General features: G+C 39.5%; 1 protein-coding gene and 1 long non-coding RNA gene across 8 annotated transcripts in view; one reads left to right on the top strand and one right to left on the bottom strand.

Moving 5' to 3' along the window:
- The window catches only part of LOC139147174 (zinc finger homeobox protein 3-like), a 30,860-nt gene extending 7,527 nt beyond the window's left edge, over nt 1-23,333 (top strand). Inside the window, exons 1-2 of one of the 6 annotated variants that reach the window (XM_070718094.1) lie at nt 379-589; nt 10,348-23,333. In XM_070718094.1, coding sequence (XP_070574195.1) covers nt 10,418-19,852 — 9,435 coding nt within the window. In that variant the 5' untranslated portion in view covers nt 379-589; nt 10,348-10,417 and the 3' untranslated portion in view covers nt 19,853-23,333. Of the gene's footprint in view, nt 1-378; nt 901-973; nt 1,312-4,794; nt 4,935-7,265; nt 7,375-10,347 lie in introns of those variants that run through there. The other 5 variants (XM_070718092.1, XM_070718093.1, XM_070718095.1 and 2 more) reach the window with 5 other exon arrangements.
- On the bottom strand, nt 4,350-8,814 carry LOC139147176 (uncharacterized). Of its 2 annotated transcripts, none has more exons than XR_011555663.1 (3): nt 8,655-8,814; nt 8,046-8,278; nt 4,350-4,884 (listed from the first exon to the last, which is right to left on the bottom strand). It is a non-coding gene; the product is annotated as an uncharacterized lncRNA (long non-coding RNA). The 2 variants fall into 2 exon arrangements; XR_011555662.1 differs by lacking the exon at nt 8,655-8,814 and adding an exon at nt 8,384-8,643.
- Nucleotides 23,334-23,770: the final 437 nt, after the last annotated feature.

The following is a 23,770-nucleotide window of genomic DNA, read 5'->3' as shown; positions in this document are numbered from 1 at the left end:
CAAGATTTACAGCAGCTGGGGCTAATTGCATTTACATATGCAAATTGTCTGCCATTAAGTTCATTTAAGTGGCCTCAAAGCGCCTGAAAAGATGTTTGTGTGGCTGTGAATAAATGAGCTTAAGTCCAATGATATTCATACAATTCTGTAATTGGGGATGGGCCGCAGTTTGCAAAGGCTTTAGTGATTGGGCTAATTGTGAATCTTCATACATAAAGTGCCCTTGCTGAGAGCGGGTCGTGGGATTTGCTGCTGCAACAATATGGTCATAGACAGACAGTAACAAAAGAAAAGTTATTTGCATATGCAAATATGGATAATTTGAATGCGTGGCTAACTGTAAACCACTATGTCTTTTGTGTTTTAATTTATAAACAAGTGACCCAGATAAGTGTTAGTATCAGCAGTCTAGCTGTGAAGGAACACGGCTGCTCTGTTTGTCCTCACACTGGAATTATACCCATGGATTTAGCTTTTTTCTTATGAAGACTGGCCTTTTGGCAAGATGTTCCATAGTCAATGGCTAGATGTAATTAATATTTGTGGAGCTCAACTAATGGATTTGCAGAAGGAAAATCAACAAGGCCCTGTAATGAGTGACTATTATCCTAGCTTATGCATTAGCAAATGTAAATAATGAATACAATTTCATTGGTAATTTAAACAGGGATGTGTGCACATGGCGATAATTGCTCAACTCCGTGCATTTGCTGCGTGTTTATTCAAATGTGAAACATGGTTGGAAGAGAACCAATCTATGGAGTTAATTGTCACAGACAGTTGCATTATATGAATTCCTTTGTGTTGTACACTATTTGTGTAAAGATCTGTGGCCAGCGCGACCTGAGCCTGTCTGCTAACAAGTTCACCATCCGTCTGCCTGACCTTCGTTTAATACCGGTACAGTATTTGTTCCTGCTTGTCTATTTCCTTATGTACACTTCTTGCATGTTCCGCTGTTGCTAGTGTAGTCAAACCTAACCTGTCGGAGTTGCCCAACAAGCTTGCGGTTGACTTGCCTTGACACTCAGCCACTGTATACGCAGATAAAAGCCATTGTTTTCTCGTCGGGCAACACTTCATGCATACCAACTTAAAGTGGTTAGGTCTAACCAGTTGATTAGCCTTGTTGTAGTCAAGGGAATTGAACCAGCCTGAGCCTTTTTTTCAGATCTACGCTAGCCACCGATAGGAGGTGTCAACCACTCGGATTGCATGCCCGAATGTTTGAAGTAGTTGATGTTAAGTAAACACTGCCATTTCAGCTCTGATGGGTTTCACGACTTCCCCCGCAAAAGGGAAATAGCATCGGTATGTGTTTAAGTATAGATCGTAAAGATGTTGTTCCATAGTTCAAAATGCAGTGTTTTCGGTCATATTTGTTCAAAACTTTGAAGAGGAATAGGACATAGCTGTAGATCAGTGTACATAAGTTGATTGATTTAGTATTTTGTGTTTAGATAGCTACCAAAGTGTAATGATATAGACAAGGCTGTATCACATGCATAACATAACGTGTGAAGGTTATACCCCAATGACATCATTTGCCGCTCATCCGCCCTTCATAATTACGACCTTGGTCATGTTTTTTACAATCGGGCCCATCTGCTTAGGAGAGTTTGGTGGGGTTTTGTTTTGCGTTGCCGGTTTTGAAGTAAGGCCAGTGTTTTGTGTGAAAGGTTCTGGTCATCATTAGCGATAGCTATCATTGTAAAACCATGAGTCAGTGCTGCTTATTGACAAACCACTCAAATATGCTAATGAGCCCGACCCTGCCTTTGGTTGGGTGTTTTATAACATCATGGTCACACTCTATCATGTGAACAACTGAAACTCTTCCTGCTGTGCTTCATCTTCTTTACAACTAATGAAATGTTACACTCTGGTTACCATAGTAACAAGTAAAGGCAAGAACTGTACTGGCAGTGTAGCTTGTATTCCAGCTCACTTTTTCTAGTGAACCAGAATCAGATTGTGGCTGCTCCAATTACGGAGCCCCATCTTATTTTTCACACGTTCTCTGTAATTTATTTGCTTTTAAAACTAATTTATTCAAGATGGCGGTGTTTTAACTATTGATGTCCTAGCCATGGACTGACGTAATTACCTGAGAACTATAATATGCTTAAGAATTGAAGGTATTGATTGTGTTAAGGCAGAAGCAGATGAGCGTGCACTTCATTAGTCAAGCAAGCAATTAAAGCTTAGAGGCTAGCCGAGACCTGATTGATTTTTTATTAATCCAGATTTTTCATGTGAGTTCCATCAAGATTAGAAATGTAATTTGTTCTTCTGGGAGACAGTAGTCAGAGCCTATTTTGTTTTTTAATTGAAAATCCGAAGGAAATTGATAAAAGCGTAAAGTAAATTGGGAAAAATTAATGCCAAATATGATAACGGTGCATTTCATTAGAAGTCAGTACGTGCGGTGACTGCGATTAGTTTTGCTCTTATATCAAACATTCAACACTGGAGAGAATATATAATATGATGGCAAAATTTATATCAACTGTGATGTGGACAAATTGTTTTTGATACGAGAAATTGCCGAGAAGGATCAGATAGTTATTGCAAAATCTCTGCTGTCCCATCTGTTACAATTGGCGGACAAATCTAAGCTGGTTGGATCAGAAGTCTGATATCTGGCCCTCAATTGCCTGTGAAATATCACATTTATGTTTCAATTATAGTGCAAAGCAAGGGTTATTTCAATTGATAAGCATCCCGTTCCCTAGTGACAGGCTTGGTTGATTCAGTTTATCAGAGACGTTATCAAACCTAATGACCAGGGAGGGCTAGGGTGGAACCTGCAGCTAATTCCCTATCTAAACAGAGTCACAGGGCTCCTGTCAGTGTGACAAATTCAACACTTGCTTGTGTGCCATTTCCATCCTCCTGTCTTTTTATCTCACCACCCTAACTTCAGTCCCACTAAACTATTCCTTTGCAATTCTGAGAGGTGAGCTTTGTTATTTAGAATTTGACTTACATACCACACCACATCAGGGAACTCATTTCTTGTTTGTTAAGTTTCGCCACTTCTTGAAATTGAGACATTCAGGACAGTCTGTACAAAGTTATATCAAATGTAAGAAATTCAAATATTTCATGAAAGATTAAGGCCACGAGTTGTGAAAATAATATTCCCATATGCTACAGTATCATAAATATTTATTATTCTTATGCATTGAGCTGTGAATGGTCTAACAGAAATGATAGAAAAATTTAGCAGTGTGGGTCTTTGCCCTGTGTTTTTTCTGTAGATTGTCAAGGTAGTTTCTAAAGAGCAACAGAGCAGTTGTTTGATTACCTGTGTTTTAACAGCTATCAAAAGTTGCTGTTTTACTTATAACTTTCATGGTGCAGTGTGATCGAGACTGAACAGCTCAGCTACTCTGAATTTGAGTATATGGAAAGGGGAACTAAATGGAGGGCAATGCCATCACATGCACACAACATACGTACACAATATGCAACAGGTTGAGCCATGCTTACAAAGAAGAATGAATACAGAATGGACTGGATTATGATAAAACCCAATAGGTCAGGTCACAGTTTGTCTGTGTTCCATGGTTTTTGTGTCAGCCTTGTTTTTTTACTTGCTTTTTCATTATATTTGTAAAGTCACAGCCCTTAAGTGAAATTCTGACAAAATGATTTGTCTTTGTGTTGATAATTCTTTTGGTTTTTTCATGTATACCGCTGCTGTATTTGATGTTTTGATCAACACTAAAAACATACCACAGATCAAGGATGTCAAACTTCACGCCAGTTAAATAGTGCAAATTTAATACATCTGTTTTAGATGACCAGATATTTTCTATATATAGCCTTGCAATTAATTGATGTGACTCTGCTGTGTTGCTTGCATGACTGTGTGAATTTTTCCTCATATTACAAGTTTGTATTTTGAATCAGAATGCTTCAAGTAAGTTTAGAGAGACAATTGCTTTCTAATGGTTATGTTAAGCAAGATTTCTTGCCTTGTTCTACAAAGTCACTCAGACTCTCAAAACAAGAAAACCGGGCAAAAAATTTGAAGAGAAGGTGTTTGTCAGCCTTTGTTCACCATATACCTCCATGTGTGAATAACCTGGTACAGTTCAAAACATATGGTTTCAGTACTATGGGCTTGCGTTTGTCCATTTGGCTGTTAGCACCCAGGAGTATCTTATTTAACTGATAGTCTGGCGAGGTCAACCTAGAAAGTATCTGTGGGAGTAGAGTGAAAGTCAGTCTGAGTAGACCTCTGACCCGACCATTTTATGCTTCAGTGAACAAGGTTAGGCTACCAGACATGCCCACATCAAAATTAATATTATGCTGGAAAATGTTGATTCTGAAGGGTCTTTCCTTCATGTCTTTTCTGAACTTTTTATTTTCATCATGAATAATTTGTTGCCTAGTAATGATTCAGTATTTGCAGAAGATGACTGTGTTTGATTTAACTTGTTTCGTCTCTGCATAAACAGTGCTCTGGGGCTTCGTTGACCTGCTCAGGTAAAATGGGAAATTAAAAAGTTGCCTGCACGTCACTCCTTCATTAATAACACCACCTTCCACAAATAAGATGAGATGAAATGAGTACTATTATTAGTAGTTCTTTTGCCTTTGATGTCGTGATAGCCTCCACTTGGATTTGTAAGTGGATTTCTCTTCACTGCTCAATGCCATGAGTCTTCTCAGTTCCCTGCATGGAGGATACCTAATGACAGTTGTCAGCTGAAATCACAGTATCTTCTCTTGAGCACTGCTTGGGCGTTGAGCAAGTCAGCCAGGATTGACAGAACAGCTTGACTGGAATTGGCTAGTCAATGGGGGAGATCTTCTTTATCTTGTCTTTGTCTTTTACTGGTGTTGTCGGCAGCTTCATAGGCCGTAAAACTGTAATTGGAGAAGAGACAGTTTCCTGAAGTACATCTCCCCTAATTTCAGTAAGTGTTACTTCTCGGATAATGTTGCTAATGTTATTGTCTCACCACCATCTCAGGTTATCTTTTTTTCTTAGGCTTAAAAGAGAAAAAACTGGTGAAAACATGCTGGTACGTGCTACTCGGCATCATGCATATTTGTTCTGTTGTTCTCAATAAAACATGCATTGATTTTAATCGATAAATAATAGAATTGTATGTCAGTCTAAAATATCTGTTATGGAGAATATACAGCTTTCATGTAGTTATTGGGACTGTGTGTGTGCACACAATCTCTTGCCACACATTTCTTTGATGTTGGATTTATGTAAAACATGAATAGGCATTTTGTCAGTAATATCTGTTTGCGCATGGTCTCTTCACTCATGTGAATGCCTACCGTAACTTTACAATCAACGCTAGTGACTCTATATCATCCACTTCATGACTTGCTTAAATTGAAGTAGCAATGATGACTTTTTTGATACCGTGGTTGCAAAATGATGTGAATTTATGATGTTTTTGTAGTATATATGTACAAGGTATTTTCTTGCCAACTACTTTCAGTGAACATGTTATTCTCCGTTTTCTGTTAGTGCACCCATCAAGTAGTGTTAGCGTTCTTTTTCAATCTCTCTCTCTCTCTCTCTCTCTCTCTCTCTCTCTCTCTCTCTCTCTCTCTCTCTCTCTCTCTCTCTCTCTCCCCCCCACCCTTTTCCCCATCTGTTTTCACTAGCTTACCCACTCACAGGGTCAAACTTTTTTCTAAGTTTAAATGGTCGTAAATAATGTACCTTAAAAACTTGGGGAATCTTTTATTTTTGCTGTATACATGCTAGACTGTCATCAGTGCAAGTAAGCTGAAGCCAGAATAACATTAATTACATCGGACATGTCCCAGACACTTTGAAATGAGGCTACAATTCAGTGAGAAATGCACAGGATAGGCATATCATGGTGGTGCTTCTGTAAATGAAGTCTTACAAGGCTTTAAAAACCAGTTGAATATCATGTGAACTTTGTGTATGTCACTATGGATTTGTATCAAAACATTTGCTGATATTCATCCCAATCAATTTCATGTATTTAGGAAGTAGCTTAGGTGAAGCACACAATTTGATACTGCAGATATTACTGAGAAGGGAGCCATCTTTACAAGGGTTAATTGAAATTTGTGCGTCTCCATCCTCAGGTTTCTTCATATTCATCTTTGGCGGCAAGATCACAATTTGTTTGCTTTACATGAACATGTGTACCTGTGACTAGCGGTGAGCTTTCATCTCTTCCCCTACTATTTCACATGTGAAAAAACAATTTCAATGTGAAAGTACACTATCATAGTGTCTTTTGACAAAGCACCCTTTCAATGCTGTTTGCTGTTCCTTGTATAGAAAATTGCCGGGAACATGTAGACTGCTTTCAATTTTTTTTTGCTTTCCTGCTATCTTGTATGGTTACTGCAGTCATCATTAACTTAAATTTCCTTCATATCAGCTGTGAAGAATTGCTTCTGGCCAATGTTGGTTTGGGAAAAAAATTAAAATATCAGGTGATGATTATTATGTATCTACAAAGGGTGATGGCAGTAGTTAGGGGATCATCTATTTGCTTGAATGCTGTGGAGTGAGGATTCTGGTGATGTCTGTGATTAGGCTTTTGTGTCCCTCAGATCTTATTTGTCATCTAGTCTGGTAAGTCTTGATTTCAGTAATGATGCCAAACAACCTTTGCACAATTTTGTTATCTCTCTACCACACAGTGAAAATGAGTTCTCATTTTTCTTTCGTTCCCACTGACAGAGTAATCGTTGTGACATTTTACAAAGTGTCATCAACCGTGCTAGCAACAGTCATTACAATATTTGTAGTTTACTGCTTTGTTCTTGATTCATTTAAATTTTTTATGCATGTTTGTTAATTTTCATGTGGATGCCTGGTGCTTCACCCGATTTCCTCCTCTTCAGGAAAATTGCAGCAGAGCTTGATGTTTCTTGCTTATAGAAGAGTCATTATGGATAATGAAACAGTACGGAAATGAATCGCAAGCCATTATGCCATTTGAATCAGCCTTGTCGGGTAATTATTGCAGGCTGAGGCCAATTAGTGATTGTCTGAAGTCATAGCCGAACTTAACACTTAGCCCCATTATAGCTCTTTGTCCCCAAAAGATAAAGGATGCAAAGAAAGGAGAAAAATGAAAACGCAAATGATGCCGAAATATAATGTTCCAATTGAAAAGATAGGGAACAAAACAATGAAGGCCATAATGTGGAGTGTGGTGCATTTTCCCAGAGGGATTAAAAAGATAGAATAGTAAGAAGGGTCACATATAGAGAGAGAAGGCGAGGAGTGACTCAATAAAAGGTGGAGGATATGAAGATGTGCCTGTGTTCTTAGCAGTCTACAGTTACACTGCAGGACGTATTGAGTTGCAATTACCATAGAGATACAACACTGCTAGAATAGTATGTACGTTTTTTCAAAAGCGATCAGTGTTTTAGTGTGTGCCCACAAATTAATACCTTTCCCTCTGTTTTGTGTGTGTGTGTTTTATTGTGTGTTCAAGGTTAGCCGTTGTGAAGGTCTCATTATGTTCAGCGTCTTTTCTTTTGATATTTTCCCACCTGAGTTTAATTGCACGCACGTACATGTTTGAAGAGGGTAGTTTTTTTCACAGGCATATGTTTCTTGTCAACTGCGCCATATTTTTGGTGTGTTGCTTCCACTTGGGAATGCTGCCAGGTCACAGCGATGCAAATGTCTTAAACACGCTAAGGCAACCTTTCAGTTCTCTCAAATAATCTACGTGTGGGCAGATTTTCTGATACTGGTGATCTGCTCTAATTTATTCCTCTGGGAACTGTGTGAAAAGTACACCTTCTAGTTTACATTTAATTTTTCCACTTCTTTCTGTTTAGATTAGATCAGACTGTGTTTCCAAGTAGAAAGAAAAAGTCCATACTCATCTAAGCCTTTCATTAGAACTCAACATGTATTGTGAAGTGTCTGATCTACATATGACAAACAGAGTTTGCCCGTAACTTATTCACAATTTTGAGTGAAAAATAATAGATATTAATACATCTTAGATTGGCAGATAACATAGCAATTGTAATGTATTACCTCATTTTCTTACCAAGAAATCAGGTTTTAATGAAGATAACTGCACTGTCTACAGGTTGATAACAATATACAAAGCCTTATTCTGACTCCCAGATGAAATGGTCTGTCGTTGTGAACTAAACAACACTGTAGATCTGGGTCGGTCAACCAGCACTATGGTCTCTTTCCCCCACCTGTCAAGTTTTCAGATAACTTACAGCAGGAGTGGTTATATCCTGTATATTTTTCTTCTGTCTCACTGAATATCTGTGGTGATATAAAAAACAAACAAGTCTATGACCTGAATTCTATTTCAGTAGTAAGGGGGCGGTAATGTAGAATGTCTATGGAGTCTCTTTTTCTGGTACCTACCCTGATGTGATTGTCTCCTCCCCAACCCTAACAGTTGTCCATGTCACAAATAAGGTCCACTTGAGGCCTGACAGAAGGCTAATTGACATAGCTTTATAAGAAGCAGCCTGATGTACAACTCTGCGCTGCATAGTCCGTGCATCTCTATGCATATATGTGCAGGCTTCAACAGATTGTCTTCCATTAGTATTAGACTGGACATGCTCAGTTACAAATGTAATATATCATGTGCGTGCTGTTGTTGAAGGCACTAAGTGCTGCTTGTACTTACAGACAGCTGGCTTGCCTGTGAATACTTTATCAGCATTATTCCACTCTGTGCTTATAAGTTCCCTTGTCTCTTCAACTAAAAACTACTGAAAGGGAAAATGAAGACTTACTTTTTATATATTTTTAGTTTTTGTGATTAACAGCAGCAGAGCTACAATAACAGACAACCTTATTCAATTCTAAGTGATACACAGCAGCGTTGCCATGCTATTTGTTCAAGTATCCAAATTCCTTTGAAGTTCAGAATTTCTTTTTGTTGTGTACATAAAATCATGATAAGATAGGTGGAAGTTGCCATTGTTGCTGGTTGTATGAAGTAAAATTAATATGTAGTTACTTCCATCTCTTTGCCCAAAATGTGTCACACATGATTTTGCCCTTTCCATTTAGTTCCTGAGTTGCTTACTTGTATGATGTTGTTCACCATTTGTTCGTCACAGAAAGTAAGTTCCGTGCAGGTTTCAGTAATATCCATTGCTTAAGTCTTAACATTCTCAAAACCAGCTCAATGTTCATTTGCAATTTCACCTAAATTCTACTGTGCAAAACAGGCAAAAGTTATTAATAGTCAAAGTATGTATCTTGATCATGATAGCAATAGTAAAATACATGTTCCTATGTGAAGGTTTTAGCATTAATCTAAATAACTATGGTGAAAATATTATTTAGGAGTTTTGTTCACACGTTGTACTCTTCCATCCATAGTTTTTGGATTATATCTTATCAGCCTTGCTCAATGAAAAACTGATCTCAAGACTGAATAGATATAAACTCACATATTGGTACTGTGTACAAAGTTCCTTGGCTGTTCCTTGGCCTCAGTGTTTTACTGAGTTCTCAGTGCAAATTTAGCAAATTTACTACTCTTTGGAGAACTTTTCAGAATTCAAACTGACTACCATCGTATCTATTCCATGCTATGTGTGAATTTTAATTGACACACATGCAAGTAAATACTACTTTGTATAAACCTTAAAAGCAGTCATATTGCAAATGCCATAATTAATATAGTTGGTGTATAGATAGTTTACTTGAGTTTAAAGTCAAATTTTGCAGTAAGAATGCAGTTTTGTCTGTTATCCTGTTGTTAGAACATTGTATTGTGTACAGAATTGTGTGAGAAGCATTCTTGTTGTGTTTTCACCTGATGACATCAAACACTGAAAATGTGTTGATGATAGTTGCTCTTTACACCATTTGTTACAAATTTTACTCTCATGCTTTCTGTTTTATCAGATGTTTAGCATCTTGATATTTATATATTCATGTGCATGTTATTATTGATTGCATTTTAAAGTACATATTTAGATTCTATAGACAGTATTATCGATGTGCAGTACTATTTTGTCTTGTTATTCCTGAAGTTTTCCATATATTTTGACAATATAGTCTGTATTTGGGCAACTTGCTACAAAATTTATTATTTTTTGTGGTAAAAAATGATATACAGTGTAGGTTATTTTGAACGTCAGGTGTGTCTGTTGTCATTTACACATTGTCATCAAACCATTCAAGTTCATGATTTAACCTTTTAACCTGTTCACCACCAAATTTTCCTAAATCTCCATTGTTTTGTATTGGAGGTAGGACTTGCGGTAATAGTGAAGTTTTCATAATCTTGACAAAATTCACAAAAAAGTACAAAATATTTTGACGCATCATTAAAATTTTGTTTTTGTTCTTTTCAATTACAGGAACAAGGACTATCCCTATCCTATAGACATGTATAGGTGAATAATCGACACTGATTCTTTACTATTTACCATGGAAACCAGCTCTGGGGTCTTAAGCCTTGATATTGACCAGTCAGAAGGGATGCCAGATCCTCCAAGCTTATCAGAACTTGTTGACGAGTTTGAGGAGAGCAGTATCACACAGCAAGAACAGCCTAGTGAGCCTGGCATCAAGGCATCCATGATATCCAAGTCACCAGTTTCTGCTCTATCACATGAAAACGTGGCAGAGAACAACGCAACATCACATTCAAAATCAAGAAAAAACTGTAATGGTACTCCTAGAATACCAGACAACCCTCTTCTTGATACTGATGGAGTAACTTGTGGTGAATGTATGGAAAAGTTTACCAATTTACAGAAATACATGGAGCATAGCTGTTCGGGATCACTAAGTGGTACCATCAAACAACATGATGATTTCCTGTATGATAACAACGATGATGAAAATGGACTCAGTGATATAGAAAACTTTGAAGGGAAAATAGTGTACCAACCTGATGGATCGGCATATCTGATTGACAATGCTGGTGATTCAGAAGAGGAGCTGTTACCCAACATACCCACTGTGAAGGAAGCATTGGGCTTACAGTATAACTCCAACACCAATCAGCTAACGGTACAGCCACCCATTGTCAATTCTCTTCATATACCTTGTACTACAGCCCTCCTGAATATGGACATACCGCAGTACGGTATGTCCCTACCTGGTAGTGTGTCAGCGCCTGTCATGCAGAGCTACCGGGTTTACGATGTGCGCACCCAGAAGAATAAAACTGATGAGGATGGTGAAAAAGGCATGGATTGTAATGATGAAAATAACCTTGTCTTTGAGAACTCAAAACCAATACTTATGTGTTTCCTTTGTAAACTATCCTTTGGCTTTGCCAAATCGTTTATTGGACATGCAGTCAACGAACATAAACTGGTCTTGAATGACACAGAGAGAAAGATAATGTCTAGAAAGAATCAATCTGCCATCATTCAAGGACTTGGAAAAGAGAAAGAGCCTCTACTGTCCTTCCTCGAACCTCAACCACCTAAAACTCAAGCTACAAGTGGCAGTAGTTACAGTGCAAATGGGCAAGCATTTTACCAGCAAATGTTAAGCACCTCTCAGCCAAGCGTTAGTTACATCTACCCAGTTTCTGTTGCTGTCAGTACTAATAATTCACTTGTTACAACAAGTACCGCTCAACTTGGGGAACAGAGAACTCCAGTTGAAACAAATACCAAGAAACAGGGTCACAACTCCTCCTCGGATGCCTGCGAGGACAATGAAGATACTGCTGCAAGTGGTGAGCAGCAGGCGTTTTCAAAACACATATCACCTGAAGATAGTAAAGATAATCCAGCTGCAGAGTCTGATGAAGATGCTGCCAGTTTGGATAGCACTGCTGTAGATAACTCTGAAGGAACTCAAAGTTCATTCAAAGAAAATAAGGCTGAAAGTCCACTTGATTTTTTAAAGTCCTCGGTGTATAACACTGACAAACAGCAAAATGGCTGTACTACTACTGAGGAGGCACATGAGGTGTCAAACACCAACTCACCCACCCAAGCCAACAAAAATGAATCTGCTAGTCATGAAGAACCATCCAGAAATAAAGCACCAAACGACAACAGTACTTATGCTATTCATGACAGTACTGCCGAAGTAGAAAGTGAATCGAAGACGGCAGAACCTAGTCCATGCAATCATGAACACGAAAAACATGATTGTGAGAGGGGATCACCAGGCATGTATTCTAATTACTCCAATGATGGCCATAGAATTTCAAGCAGCGTTGAATGTCCAAAATGCGATATGGTCCTTGGTTCATCACGGTCTCTTGGTGGTCACATGACGATGATGCATTCCCGCAACTCCTGCAAGACTCTAAAGTGTCCCAAATGTAACTGGCATTACAAATACCAACAGACACTTGAAGCACATATGAAGGAGAAACACCCTGAAAATGAGACCAAGTGCGTCTACTGTCAGACCAATCAGTCCCATCCACGATTGGCCAGAGGTGAGACATACACATGTGGGTACAAGCCATTTAGATGTGAAATATGTAATTATTCCACCACCACCAAGGGCAACTTGAGCATTCATATGCAGTCTGACAAACATCTGAACAACTTGCAAGAACTACAGAGTGGCAGTGCTGCTGTGGCCGCTGTATCAGCTGCAAGTGGTAGAAGCAGTGATCACATGTTTTCGCAAACCAAGTCCAGCGAACCTACCGCATCCAAGCCCAAGCCAAAACCAACCTGGAGATGCGATGTGTGTGAGTATGAAACTAATGTGGCAAGAAATCTACGAATCCACATGACCAGTGAAAAGCACATGCACAACATGCTGGCAGTTCAACACAACATGACCCAGATGCAGCATGATTTGCAGATGAATCTTGGTGCTTACCAGCCTGATGACAGTATGTATCGCCTGATGACTCAGAATATGGTACCAATCACAATTGCCACAGAGTCTCACCTAGATCCACATGCTTTGATGGGAGAATATCCGTATGACCAGGCCATGTATGCAGCAGCTATGGCAGGCCAAGTAACACCAGAAATGATGGAAATGGAATCCATGGGAGATGATCAGCCACCAATCAATGAAGATCCAACAAAGAATGAACCGCTGCGCATGTTTCAATGCTCAGTCTGCAACAAGTTTGTTACCGATGATTTAGATTTGCTGTACGAGCACATTCATAAAGATAGAAGCATTCCTACTGATAGTTCTTGGAAGATTCAGATTGCTGATGTCATACGTTGCAATCTGTGCAACTACAGTACCCAGCTGAAGGCCAATTTTCAACTCCACTGCAAGACAGACAAACACATCCAGAAGCTTCAACTTGTCAATCACATCAAGGAAGGCGGATCACAGAATGAGTGGCGGCTGAAGTATATGAATGTCAGTAACCCTACTCAAGTGAAGTGCAATGCATGTGATTACTACACTTACAGTGTGGAGAAACTACGAGCCCATGTGGCCAACTACCGCCATGAAACCAGTTTGAAGCTTTTCAGACATCTGCAAGACATCAATATCACAATCAATTCAGAAACCAAGTACTATCACTGTACAATGTGCAACTATTCCTCCAAAGCCAAGCTTAGCCTCATCCAGCATGTTCGCTCAATGAAACATTTAAAGATTGAAGAAGATTATCTGAAAAAGAAAGCCGAGGGAAATGCAGATGATGAATCCAATCATGGCCTGTGCTCGAATGAAGGCGTCCTAGATTTGTCATCGAAAAGAGAAAGATCCTTGCCAGAAAGTGCTGCAGATGGTATGAAAACAGAGAAAAGCTTGAAGAGGTCAGCTGTCTCATCTGAAGGCACAAGCAGCAGCAGCAGTAGTTCTGGTATGCGCACAACAACGACACAAATTTACACATGCCCTTACTGCAAGTACAGTAGTATTGACCAAGACCGCATCAGAGCCCATGTTCTATCTCAACACAGTGTGAAGCCACAAGCTGTACTGCGATGCCCACTATGCCAAGATATGTGTACCAACAAAATCAACCTAGAGATTCACTTGGTTCAAGTCCACAGCGTGTCCCGTGACTGTCTACAGCGATTGATGATGACTGTAGAACGAAGTGATTGGATTGGCTCATCCTCAAACCCACCTAGCGCATCACCCACCAGTTTATTATCACCCAGTTCATCTCACCTTCCAGGCCTGGACAGTCCCACCAATCCTACTGCTCAAAGTCCTGGTACAAATATGTTCAGCAACAAAGTAGAAGATTCTCCCGATACAAATCAAGGCAGCGATGTAGAATCTGGTGATCAATACAGATGCCAGAAATGCCACCAAGTATTTCAAAATCTGGATGGTTTGTACAAGCACCAAAATGAAGTATGCCCGTTGAAAGAACAAGAGACACCTGGTGGACCTGGTTTCCTCTGCTGGAAAAAAGGTTGTAATCAGTACTTCAAGACATCTGCCGCCCTGCAAATGCACTTTAAAGAAATCCATGCAAAGAGACCGCAGCTACCTGTTTCTGAACGTCATGTGTACAAGTACAGGTGCAGTCAGTGCAGTCTAGCGTTCAAGACACTGGAAAAACTGCAAGTCCATTCACAGTATCATATGATCCGTGCTGCAACAAAGTGCTCAATTTGTGACAGAAGTTTCAGATCAATCTCAGCCCTCCGAAAACACACTGAGACCAATCACATGGATGCAGGTAACCCTGAGATGGCGCAGTACCTCATGGCCAACACTGGAAGTGGTTTCATGGGCCTACCTACAGCTGCAACATCAGAAGCTGCAATAGGTATTGCAAATAGCATGGGAATACCAGTATCTGTTTCTACAAGTACAGTCTTTGCCCAGCCAACTGGGGCAGAAACCAGCATGCAAGCGTTGACCCCAGATGGATTGGATGAGAAATCACAAGATAGCATGTCTTCCGACTTGTTTTCCGAACTGCAAGAGGATGGCGGCCAGGCTATGGATTTGTCCAGCGAGCAAGACGGTGATGCTGATGGTGCTTTAGATGAAGGAGATTCAACCCATGATGGAATGCAGCCATCTGAAGAAACCTACCATGATCCAGCTCGAAAGTATAAATGTCACCGCTGCAAAGTTGGATTTATGAAGCAAAGTGAACTCAGCAATCATCACAAGACACTGCAACACAGACGGGGATGCAGAGCTGCATACACCATGGATAAATACCTTGACCCAAACAGACCGTACAAGTGTGAGACTTGTAAAGAATCCTTCACTCAGAAGAATATCCTACTGGTTCATTATAATTCTGTTTCTCACCTGCACAAATTGAAGAGAAGCTTGACAGAAACAGAAGCAAGTCCACCTGAGACAAGTCCCAGTAATGACAAGAAGCCTTTCAAGTGTAACATCTGCAAAGTGGCATACAGCCAGGGATCTACTTTAGACATCCATATGAGGTCAGTTCTACATCAGACCAGAGCAGCCAAGTTGGAATCTGCAGGGGCCTTTGGCGGTCTGCAACACATTGGACAGAGCAGCGACCCAGTATCCAGTCAAAGTCAACAACAGTCTGCAACAACTCTTCAACATCAGTTACTTGCTGCGGCAGCAGCAGATGCCAGCCAACAACTAGCTCACGTACAGGCCCAACAACTCAGCAATGAAGCAGCTAGCGCAGCTGCCGCTAATGCCATAGCCAGTGCAGCACTAACCCAGCAATTGATGGATCCCACCACCCTGGCCCTCTTTCAACAACAGCTGTTGTCTTCAAGTATGCCCAGCGGTATGCACTGTTGTAGCCAATGTAATTCTTTCTTCATGACACAAGATGCTCTGACACAACACCAGCAGACTCAGTGTGGTTTGAGTGATGCAGCAACAGCCGCTCAGTTTGCTTCCCAGCAGAAAACATACATGACATACACGCCACGCCCAACTTATCCCATAATGAGAGCATTCTTGGAGAATTATGGATATGATCTGGTACAGCAGTTCAATGAAAATGCCCAGGGTCTACCTCCTAATGTTGATCAAAAAGATAAATTCAAGTGTGATAAATGCAACAGAGAATTCTCCAGTGTCTGGGTTTTCAAAGCTCATGCTGAACAAGACCACAAATCATTCTTCCCAACTGAGATGATTGAGAAGTTTTCTGATATGTACAGAGAAGAATACGACAAACTACATGCAGAAAAGAATGGCGCTACTTCAACCAGTACAAGTACATCCAGCACTCCAGCACCACCTACTGACTCTGTTTCAACAAGTGCACAGTCAACAGCAATCCGCTCACAGCAATCAGTTTCAAGTTCAGAACAACAATCAGCCAGTGCAGCAGCTCAGCTGAGCTCTCAGTTGGAAATCTTGCAGTCTGTTGCCCCTACAGTACCCACCTGTACAGCAAGTGTAATGCCACCACCAGCCATCCCATCACCATCACCTCAGATGCTCATACCAAGTGCTTTGCCCATACAGCTGCAACCGATGCAGACCATTTCCTACATTGATCCAACACCCTACATGCAAAAGTCTCCAAAACGAGCAAGAACGCGCATCACTGATGATCAATTGAAGATCCTACGTGCACATTTTGACATCAACAACTCACCAAGTGAAGACCAAATATGTGAGATGTCTGAGAAGTCTGGTCTTCCACACAAAGTTATTAAACACTGGTTCAGAAACACCCTCTTCAAAGAACGACAGCGCAACAAAGATTCACCGTATAACTTCAACAACCCACCCTCTACCATGCTTCCAGTGTCTTCAGAGATACAAACAAGTCCAACAGTAACTACAACTGAGAAGAAAGCTGAAACAGAAACAGTCATATCAGAAAATACAGCGTCCCCAGTCTGTAGTGAAGTTATACATTCTGGAGCATCAACTACTACTACCTCTGTAGAAGCAACAACTAGCACAAGTCCAGAAATTAGTGCAATTAAATTGTCATCTACTGAGACCACCCCTGTCTCCACATTCACGACAAATACAGCCACCATGGCGTCAGCTATTTCTGAGACCGCCTTTGTGTCAAGTCCAGCAGCATCAATACCAATCAGCAGCAGCACACCGTCTAACCTCATCCCGTCGCATGGTCCAGTCACTCCACCAATGTCGGCAACATCAAGCTATTCCTCTGGGACAACATCAAAGAGAGCTGGCCGTACTCGCTTTACAGACTATCAGATCAAGGTGCTACAAGAGTTCTTTGAAAACAACGCATACCCAAAAGATGATGATCTTGAACACCTCTCCAAGCTTTTGGGACTCAGTCCCAGAGTCATCGTTGTTTGGTTCCAAAATGCCAGGCAGAAAGCAAGAAAGATGTTTGAGAACCAACCGCCAGTAGAAACAGAAGCTGACAGTGGTGGAACACGGTATCGTCGCACTCCAGGGTTGAACTACCAGTGTAACAAGTGCCTGCTGGTATTTCAGAGATTCTTTGAACTCATCAAGCATCAGAAACAGCACTGCTACAAAGAAGATGATAGTTCCAACAACAGCTACGCTGGCTCCTCCACACCAACATCACCAAATACACCAACCAGTATGCAACCTGAAACATCAATCAGCATTAAAACTGAAGAAAAGAAATCTGAAGCAAGCAAGCCAGAGTTAATGTCGACACCCCAAGTTCACTACCAGTGCGACAAGTGTGATCTGGTCTTTCCACAGTTTGAGCAGTGGAATGAACATCAGCAGGTTCATTTTATGCAGAGTATCCGTACCTACATGCCACAGCACAATCCATTCAACATGATGTACATGCCATTTGATACCACTGTGAATGGCCTGACTGCAGAACAGTATTTTGGAGCATTTCAACAGCCTAAAAGTGATCACTCTTCTAACAAGCGAAAGCTGACTGAAACTGATGACATTGCTTCTGAGACACAGTCCAACACTGATCAAGACCAACCTCGTGATAAGCGCCTCCGCACCACCATTTCACCACAGCAACTTGAAATCCTGTATCAAAAATACCAAGAAGATAGTAATCCTACCAGGCGGATGCTAGACATGATAGCTCGACAAGTTGGGCTGAAGAAACGGGTTGTTCAAGTATGGTTTCAGAATACTAGAGCAAGAGAAAGAAAAGGCCAGTTCAGACTGTCAGCACCCAATCACATGCACAAGAGATGTCCTTTCTGCCGTGCTATATTCAAAGCAAAGACAGCTTTGGAAGCTCACATCAAAGCTCGTCACTGGGATCAGCTGATTAATGGAAACTCACTGGATACATTACTTAAACAGAGTGATACTGTCAGTTTTGGAGACTTTGGTGAAGGAACAAGTGCATCTGGGTCTCCGAGACTTTACGAAGATTTCATGAAAACAGGGTCAATACTGGAGGACAGTGAGAAAGCTTTAAATTTGTCCAGTCCTCCTATGAAGGGAAGTGAGAAGACACCATTGAATCGATCAAGGGCTGAAGATTGTATTGTTATATCAGATTCACAAGATGATAGCAGTCTTGACATTGAAGATGGTCATAAAGACACTGGCAGTAATGGTGATGGAGCCAGAGATGATCTAGAATCCATGGCATCATCGGCGGCTGATACAGGGTTTAGCAACGTAGATGAGAGAAATGTGGACATAGAGGGGGAAAGCACAAAGGACGGAGATTCTAATGAAGGAGATCATGACACGGAGAGCATTTGTCATTCTGAAACAACATCTTACACAACAGGTGGTGATGACACTGGTTTAAGTTTTTCAGACAGGGCAGGGCAGTCAATGGATGATGCAGAACAACGCAGACAGGCCAGAGAGTGTGGTAAACGCTTCCGTACCCAGATGAGTCAAGTGCAGTTGAAAGTACTGAAGTGTTGCTTCGCTGATTACCGTACTCCAACCATGCATGAATGTGAGCTGCTAGGCAGTGAGATTGGCCTGCCCAAAAGAGTGGTACAGGTATGGTTCCAGAATGCGAGAGCTAAAGAAAAGAAGTGCAAGATAACATTCAATAAGCAGTTTGGGTTGATTGGCAATAATTTTGATGGTGGCCGTGATTCCTGTAAGCTCTGTGGTGTCCAGTACTCGGCCAAGATGTCAATACGTGATCATGTGTTCACCGAGACACACATTCATAATGTGAGGAAATATGTCAGTGGCCAGCTTGAGAAAGATGCATCCGAATCAACATCTTCAGTCAGCCAACTTCTCCAACATGCTGATCCAATTGAAGCTCAAAGAGCCATGGCAGCAAGTTTCCTACCAAACCACCAAGCTGCACTACTCGGCCATGGTCACATGGGAGGCCTTACAACTTCCCAACTTCAGTCCATGCAAGCTCAGGCAATGTCAGCATTTTTAGGGCATACACCGCCTGCTGAGACAGAGACCAGGAAGAAAGATGAAACTCCAAGTATTAAGAAAGAAAATAAGGAGGCTGGTGAAAGCAGTACAAGTAGTAGCAGAACCAGTGAAAGCAGTGCTGCAATGGCTGCTGCAGCTGCTGCTGCATCATCACAATCAAGCTTCCTTCAAGATATGAGCAGTGCGGAGGCAGCGTACATGTCTTACTTCTTTGGAGGTATGGCACCATACTACACCCAGACACCGTTTGTGTATCCACTATATTCACCGGAGCAAGCGGCAACATTCTTCCCATATGATCCATCCTTACAAATGGGACTACAGGCACACCTACTGCAGGCACAGCACATGAGTCCACATCCAGCAGCCATGGCAGCCATAGCTGGTTTCAATCCATCGGTCACTGACAGCAGCAGTAAGAAAACCTCCTACAGGTCAACATCAGACCCCAAACCCAAATCTACAAGTACCTCATCTTCAAGCACTACTACTCAGGAAACTAGACATAGCAGAACTGAATTGAAAAAACCAAGAAGTACCCCGCTATCTGGCAACAGCTCTGTGGCACAACCTACCGAAGCTAGCACTTCAGATCATTCCATTGCAACAGATGGGGAGGCAGCAGCAAGCAAACCATCGACCAGTGCCCAGATGTCATCATCGTCATGACTCAGGTACCCACCCATGCATTGACAAGTGGAATTACCAGTGGAAAGGAATTCATCCATGGAAGACAAGTCAGAGTGAAAAATTCCAGCTTTTCTCCATACAGTTCAGTAGGAAACCAAATGATAAAGGAACTAGCAGTCTCTACCATATCATTATAGGCATTCTTTTGAGAAATGTGAAGAAGTTTATTTTTATGAAATAATAGTGCATAGCTAAAGAAGTATATTTGTAGTAAAGACTAATTTAAAATGGTAAACATAGTTGTAGTAAAAATAGTATAAATTGTGCAAAAAAAACGATACTCTGTCCAATTACCATGCTGATCACTGATCTAATCACGTGAAGCCAGTTTTTTAAAAGTATTTGTCTTGACACCTTTGGTGTAAGAAGTGAACTTTAATGACAAATTTTAACACACTTTGTAGCGACTTTAGACATGTGGTGTCTATAATATGTCAGTTTTTGTATTTGTAACTTACACAGGACAGTTTCCTATATTTGTTCACAACTTGTGTCTTGTCACTTTTACCTTGTTTCATTTGAATTTGAAATCATTTTTGAGGTTGTCTTGGTATTTCTGTATTTTTGTCTTCACACTTTACAGACTTGATACCCATTGTCTTGGGTAAAAACCCTCTGAATTTAATTCACAAGAAGGCTGAGTGTACATTTTTTGGCTGTATTTTTGTTATCTCTGTCCACTAATGGTATTCTGCATAGTTACATGCTTTACACTAGGCAGATTAAAACAAAACCATTTGCAAACTATAAAAAATATTGCTGTATTACAAAGGAACATGGAACTGCATGCATTCCAATATATATATTATCAGAATGGTGCATTTAACTGTTTTTAAGTAGCATCCTGCATCTAAGGCAAAGCAGGGTCCAAAATAGATCGTTTCATTGAGAGAGAAAAAAACGGCAAATTAAGAAATTTTTGCCACAGAAATTTCTATATTTTCATGAGCATTGGGCATTCAGAATGCCTCTAAAAGTAGAAATTTAACTCTACATTTGTCTGTGTGATTGTACATGATGTGTTTTGATCGTGAAATTTAGTGTAATGTAAAAACAGAAATGACAAAACAGTTTGGTCAGTATGAGAGGACAAGACTGGGAAATGCTGAAATATATAATTTTACAACAAAATGTGCAAAGGCTAGAAAGTGTTGAAAGTCGATGTTTTTCAGAGAATGTTAGCATATATTATAATCGTGCCTATTGTAGTGTGTCTAAACACTGAGATAATTTCAAACTTCTCTCTTAAATCTAGTTTTTTTGTCACATTGACTGTGTCATGTTATTTCTGTGCTAGTGAGTAATCCATACAATCTGAGTTCAGTTTTACTGATCACTATGAAAAATCTGTTCTGAAGTTTATATAGAAATGAGATTGCTGAAAGCATATATTAGAAGGGGGTTCCAAAATGTTTAAGCTTGGCAGATAAGATATTTAAAGTAATTTTCTGATAATTGTGTTCTGATTGGTATATTTTGTCAGAATAAAATCTACCAAACAACAAGATGAAGACATTGTAAAATTTAGTTGCGATAATATTCTATGTATATATATTCTGCCTGAGCAGAGTGAGGTTAGGAGGCTGTAAGACCATTGTCTATCTGCTCATAGAGCAAAAATATATATATACAATTCCACACTGGCACAAAATTATGGCCTTGTGAGAAATATGATTTTAAAAACTTTGTATAATGTCGTCTCATGTGGAATCCCCCAACAAAATACAAAGTAGAAAAACCAATGAAATGAAACAATTATGTACGAACGATTTTTAAAAAATTGTAGTCATTACAGTGTATCACTTTGTTGTTGGGGGAAAAATTGTGTTTGAAAAAAATTGTGAAAATTGAGTGGAATCATAAGGTCTGACCATAAACTATGAATTTTAAAATGAAATTGTCATTTTCTGTGATGTTTGTAATTAAGTGTGTACCTGAAAGATTTTCAATTATGTCTCTGTAAGACTGTATCTGTAGTATCTGCCTGACTATGAGTAAATCTTATGTACGCTTTATTTCTACCAAGCACATATATCTTACCTTGGTATTAACAGTTGCGCAATTTTAATCAATCTTTTCTGAGGAAATGGTTTCATTTTATTTTACTTGATTTAATCATGGGAAGAAAAATCTTTAAAAAAAGAAGTGTATCAAAGTCATGTATTTTTAATATAGAAAAAAAACAGATAGCAAAGGTGCGATGTGAATGAGGAATTTGTCTTTGAAAAAAACTGTTTTTAGGAATGATCTGTAATGCAGCTTGGGAAAGGACTTTTGTTAAGTCCTCTCCAATGTGAATGAAAATTCACAGATTTGCAACAAGGAAACCAACCACCATACAGATTATTTTTCTACCTGCCTGCAAGGGACGCTGCCGTTACCATAGTAACGGGATACTGAGAAGAAAAGATGGCCTTTGAAACTGTACTGATTTAGAAATTAGTAGGGGAGAAACATTACCAATCAAAGCCAAGAGAGGAGCAGACCATCCTAATTAATTACTATCCCCAGTGGCAGTTTTCCTAAAAGCCACCTCCTCTCATCTTTTTTTTCTGTCTTTAACAAAAGGAGGAACATACGGACATGCTCTTCAATACAGTCAATATCATATCAGTAGTCAACTGTAGGCAGATTAGTCTTCTGTTAAAGTAAATTGAAACTAAAAAAATTCAAAATTATTAGAAAATACAAATCATGTATTTTCAGGTTTTTAACAACTATTGTTTTGAGTATTTAGATTTTGAAGTAACAAATATTGAGTATCTATAACTACTCTATCCCCCTTTTTAAAAAGTGCCATATTTTTTGTGAGAGAATAGAAAATATAATAATGATAACGCTTGAAATTAATGTACAAAGACATTAATGGGCTATATTTTAGAAGTATACAAGTAATCAATTATTACCTTAATGTTTTTAAGAATTAAAAATCTATGTATCATCTTCAGACTTGAAAAGACACTGAAATCTAATTTCTCCTAATGCTGCCAGTGTTTAGCAGACTGATCAGCCTTTCAAAGTAGAATCACTGATTTTTTAAGAGCTAGGGACAACTTTTTATTTCTCTGAAGTTCTTTAGAACCACCTGTAATTGTATTTTTAGAGAAAAAAATGAGGAAAATTACAAAGGTACCTTGATAGTGTTGGAGAAAATAGCATCAAATGAGATATGATTGATACTAAGTATTCAATCCAATCAAAGAAAAAAAAATGCTGCTTTTCAGGTCATTCCGAAACGCATCGTATAATTCATTCAATGAGAGAAAAAAGATAAACTCTTTATTTTTATGGCTTTGTGTAGTAGAGCTCAAGCTTATTAGAGAAAAAAGTGCTATATATGTTGCTGGAATTTAATCTCATCCTTGTTGTCAAGTTAGATTTTGATTGGCTGCTATAGTTTTATGGCTAAGAAGTTTATATTTAAGGTTCATGTGTAATAAAACAATGATGTAATACCAGAGTTGATGTGTCAAGTCTTTTTATTTGACCACAAAATCATAGAAGTAAGTGTGTAAAGGTCAAGGCTATAATGTCAATATGTCAATGTCATGTGTGCTTTTTTTATACTTGCATTTCGGTCTCTTTGTGCCTGTCTGTGTGTCTGTCTACATGCCAATTTTACTTGTTGAAAGCCACGTGACTGTCTATTTCTCTGTTGAAGAATTTTATTTTGACTTTAATATTTGCAGTTGGTCACATGATGTAAGATTTTAAAATTTCTTAGTTCCTGAAGTTGAATGATTTAAAACGGAAAAGTTATCAGTGAAAAGCTGAGAAGAAATCTATTGCAGTATATGAGGAAAAAATGAAAACTGAAACAGCCAGTCTGGCAGGAAAGCCATATTGTACATGTAGTACATTAGAAAATGTCTACTTTTGCATTGATAGCATTTACCT

The sequence above is a fragment of the Ptychodera flava genome, chromosome 13 (assembly GCF_041260155.1).
Source record: "Ptychodera flava strain L36383 chromosome 13, AS_Pfla_20210202, whole genome shotgun sequence".
NCBI lineage: Eukaryota > Metazoa > Hemichordata > Enteropneusta > Ptychoderidae > Ptychodera > Ptychodera flava.
Note: the sequence above shows the minus strand (reverse complement) of the source record. Positions and strands in the feature narration are given on the sequence as shown.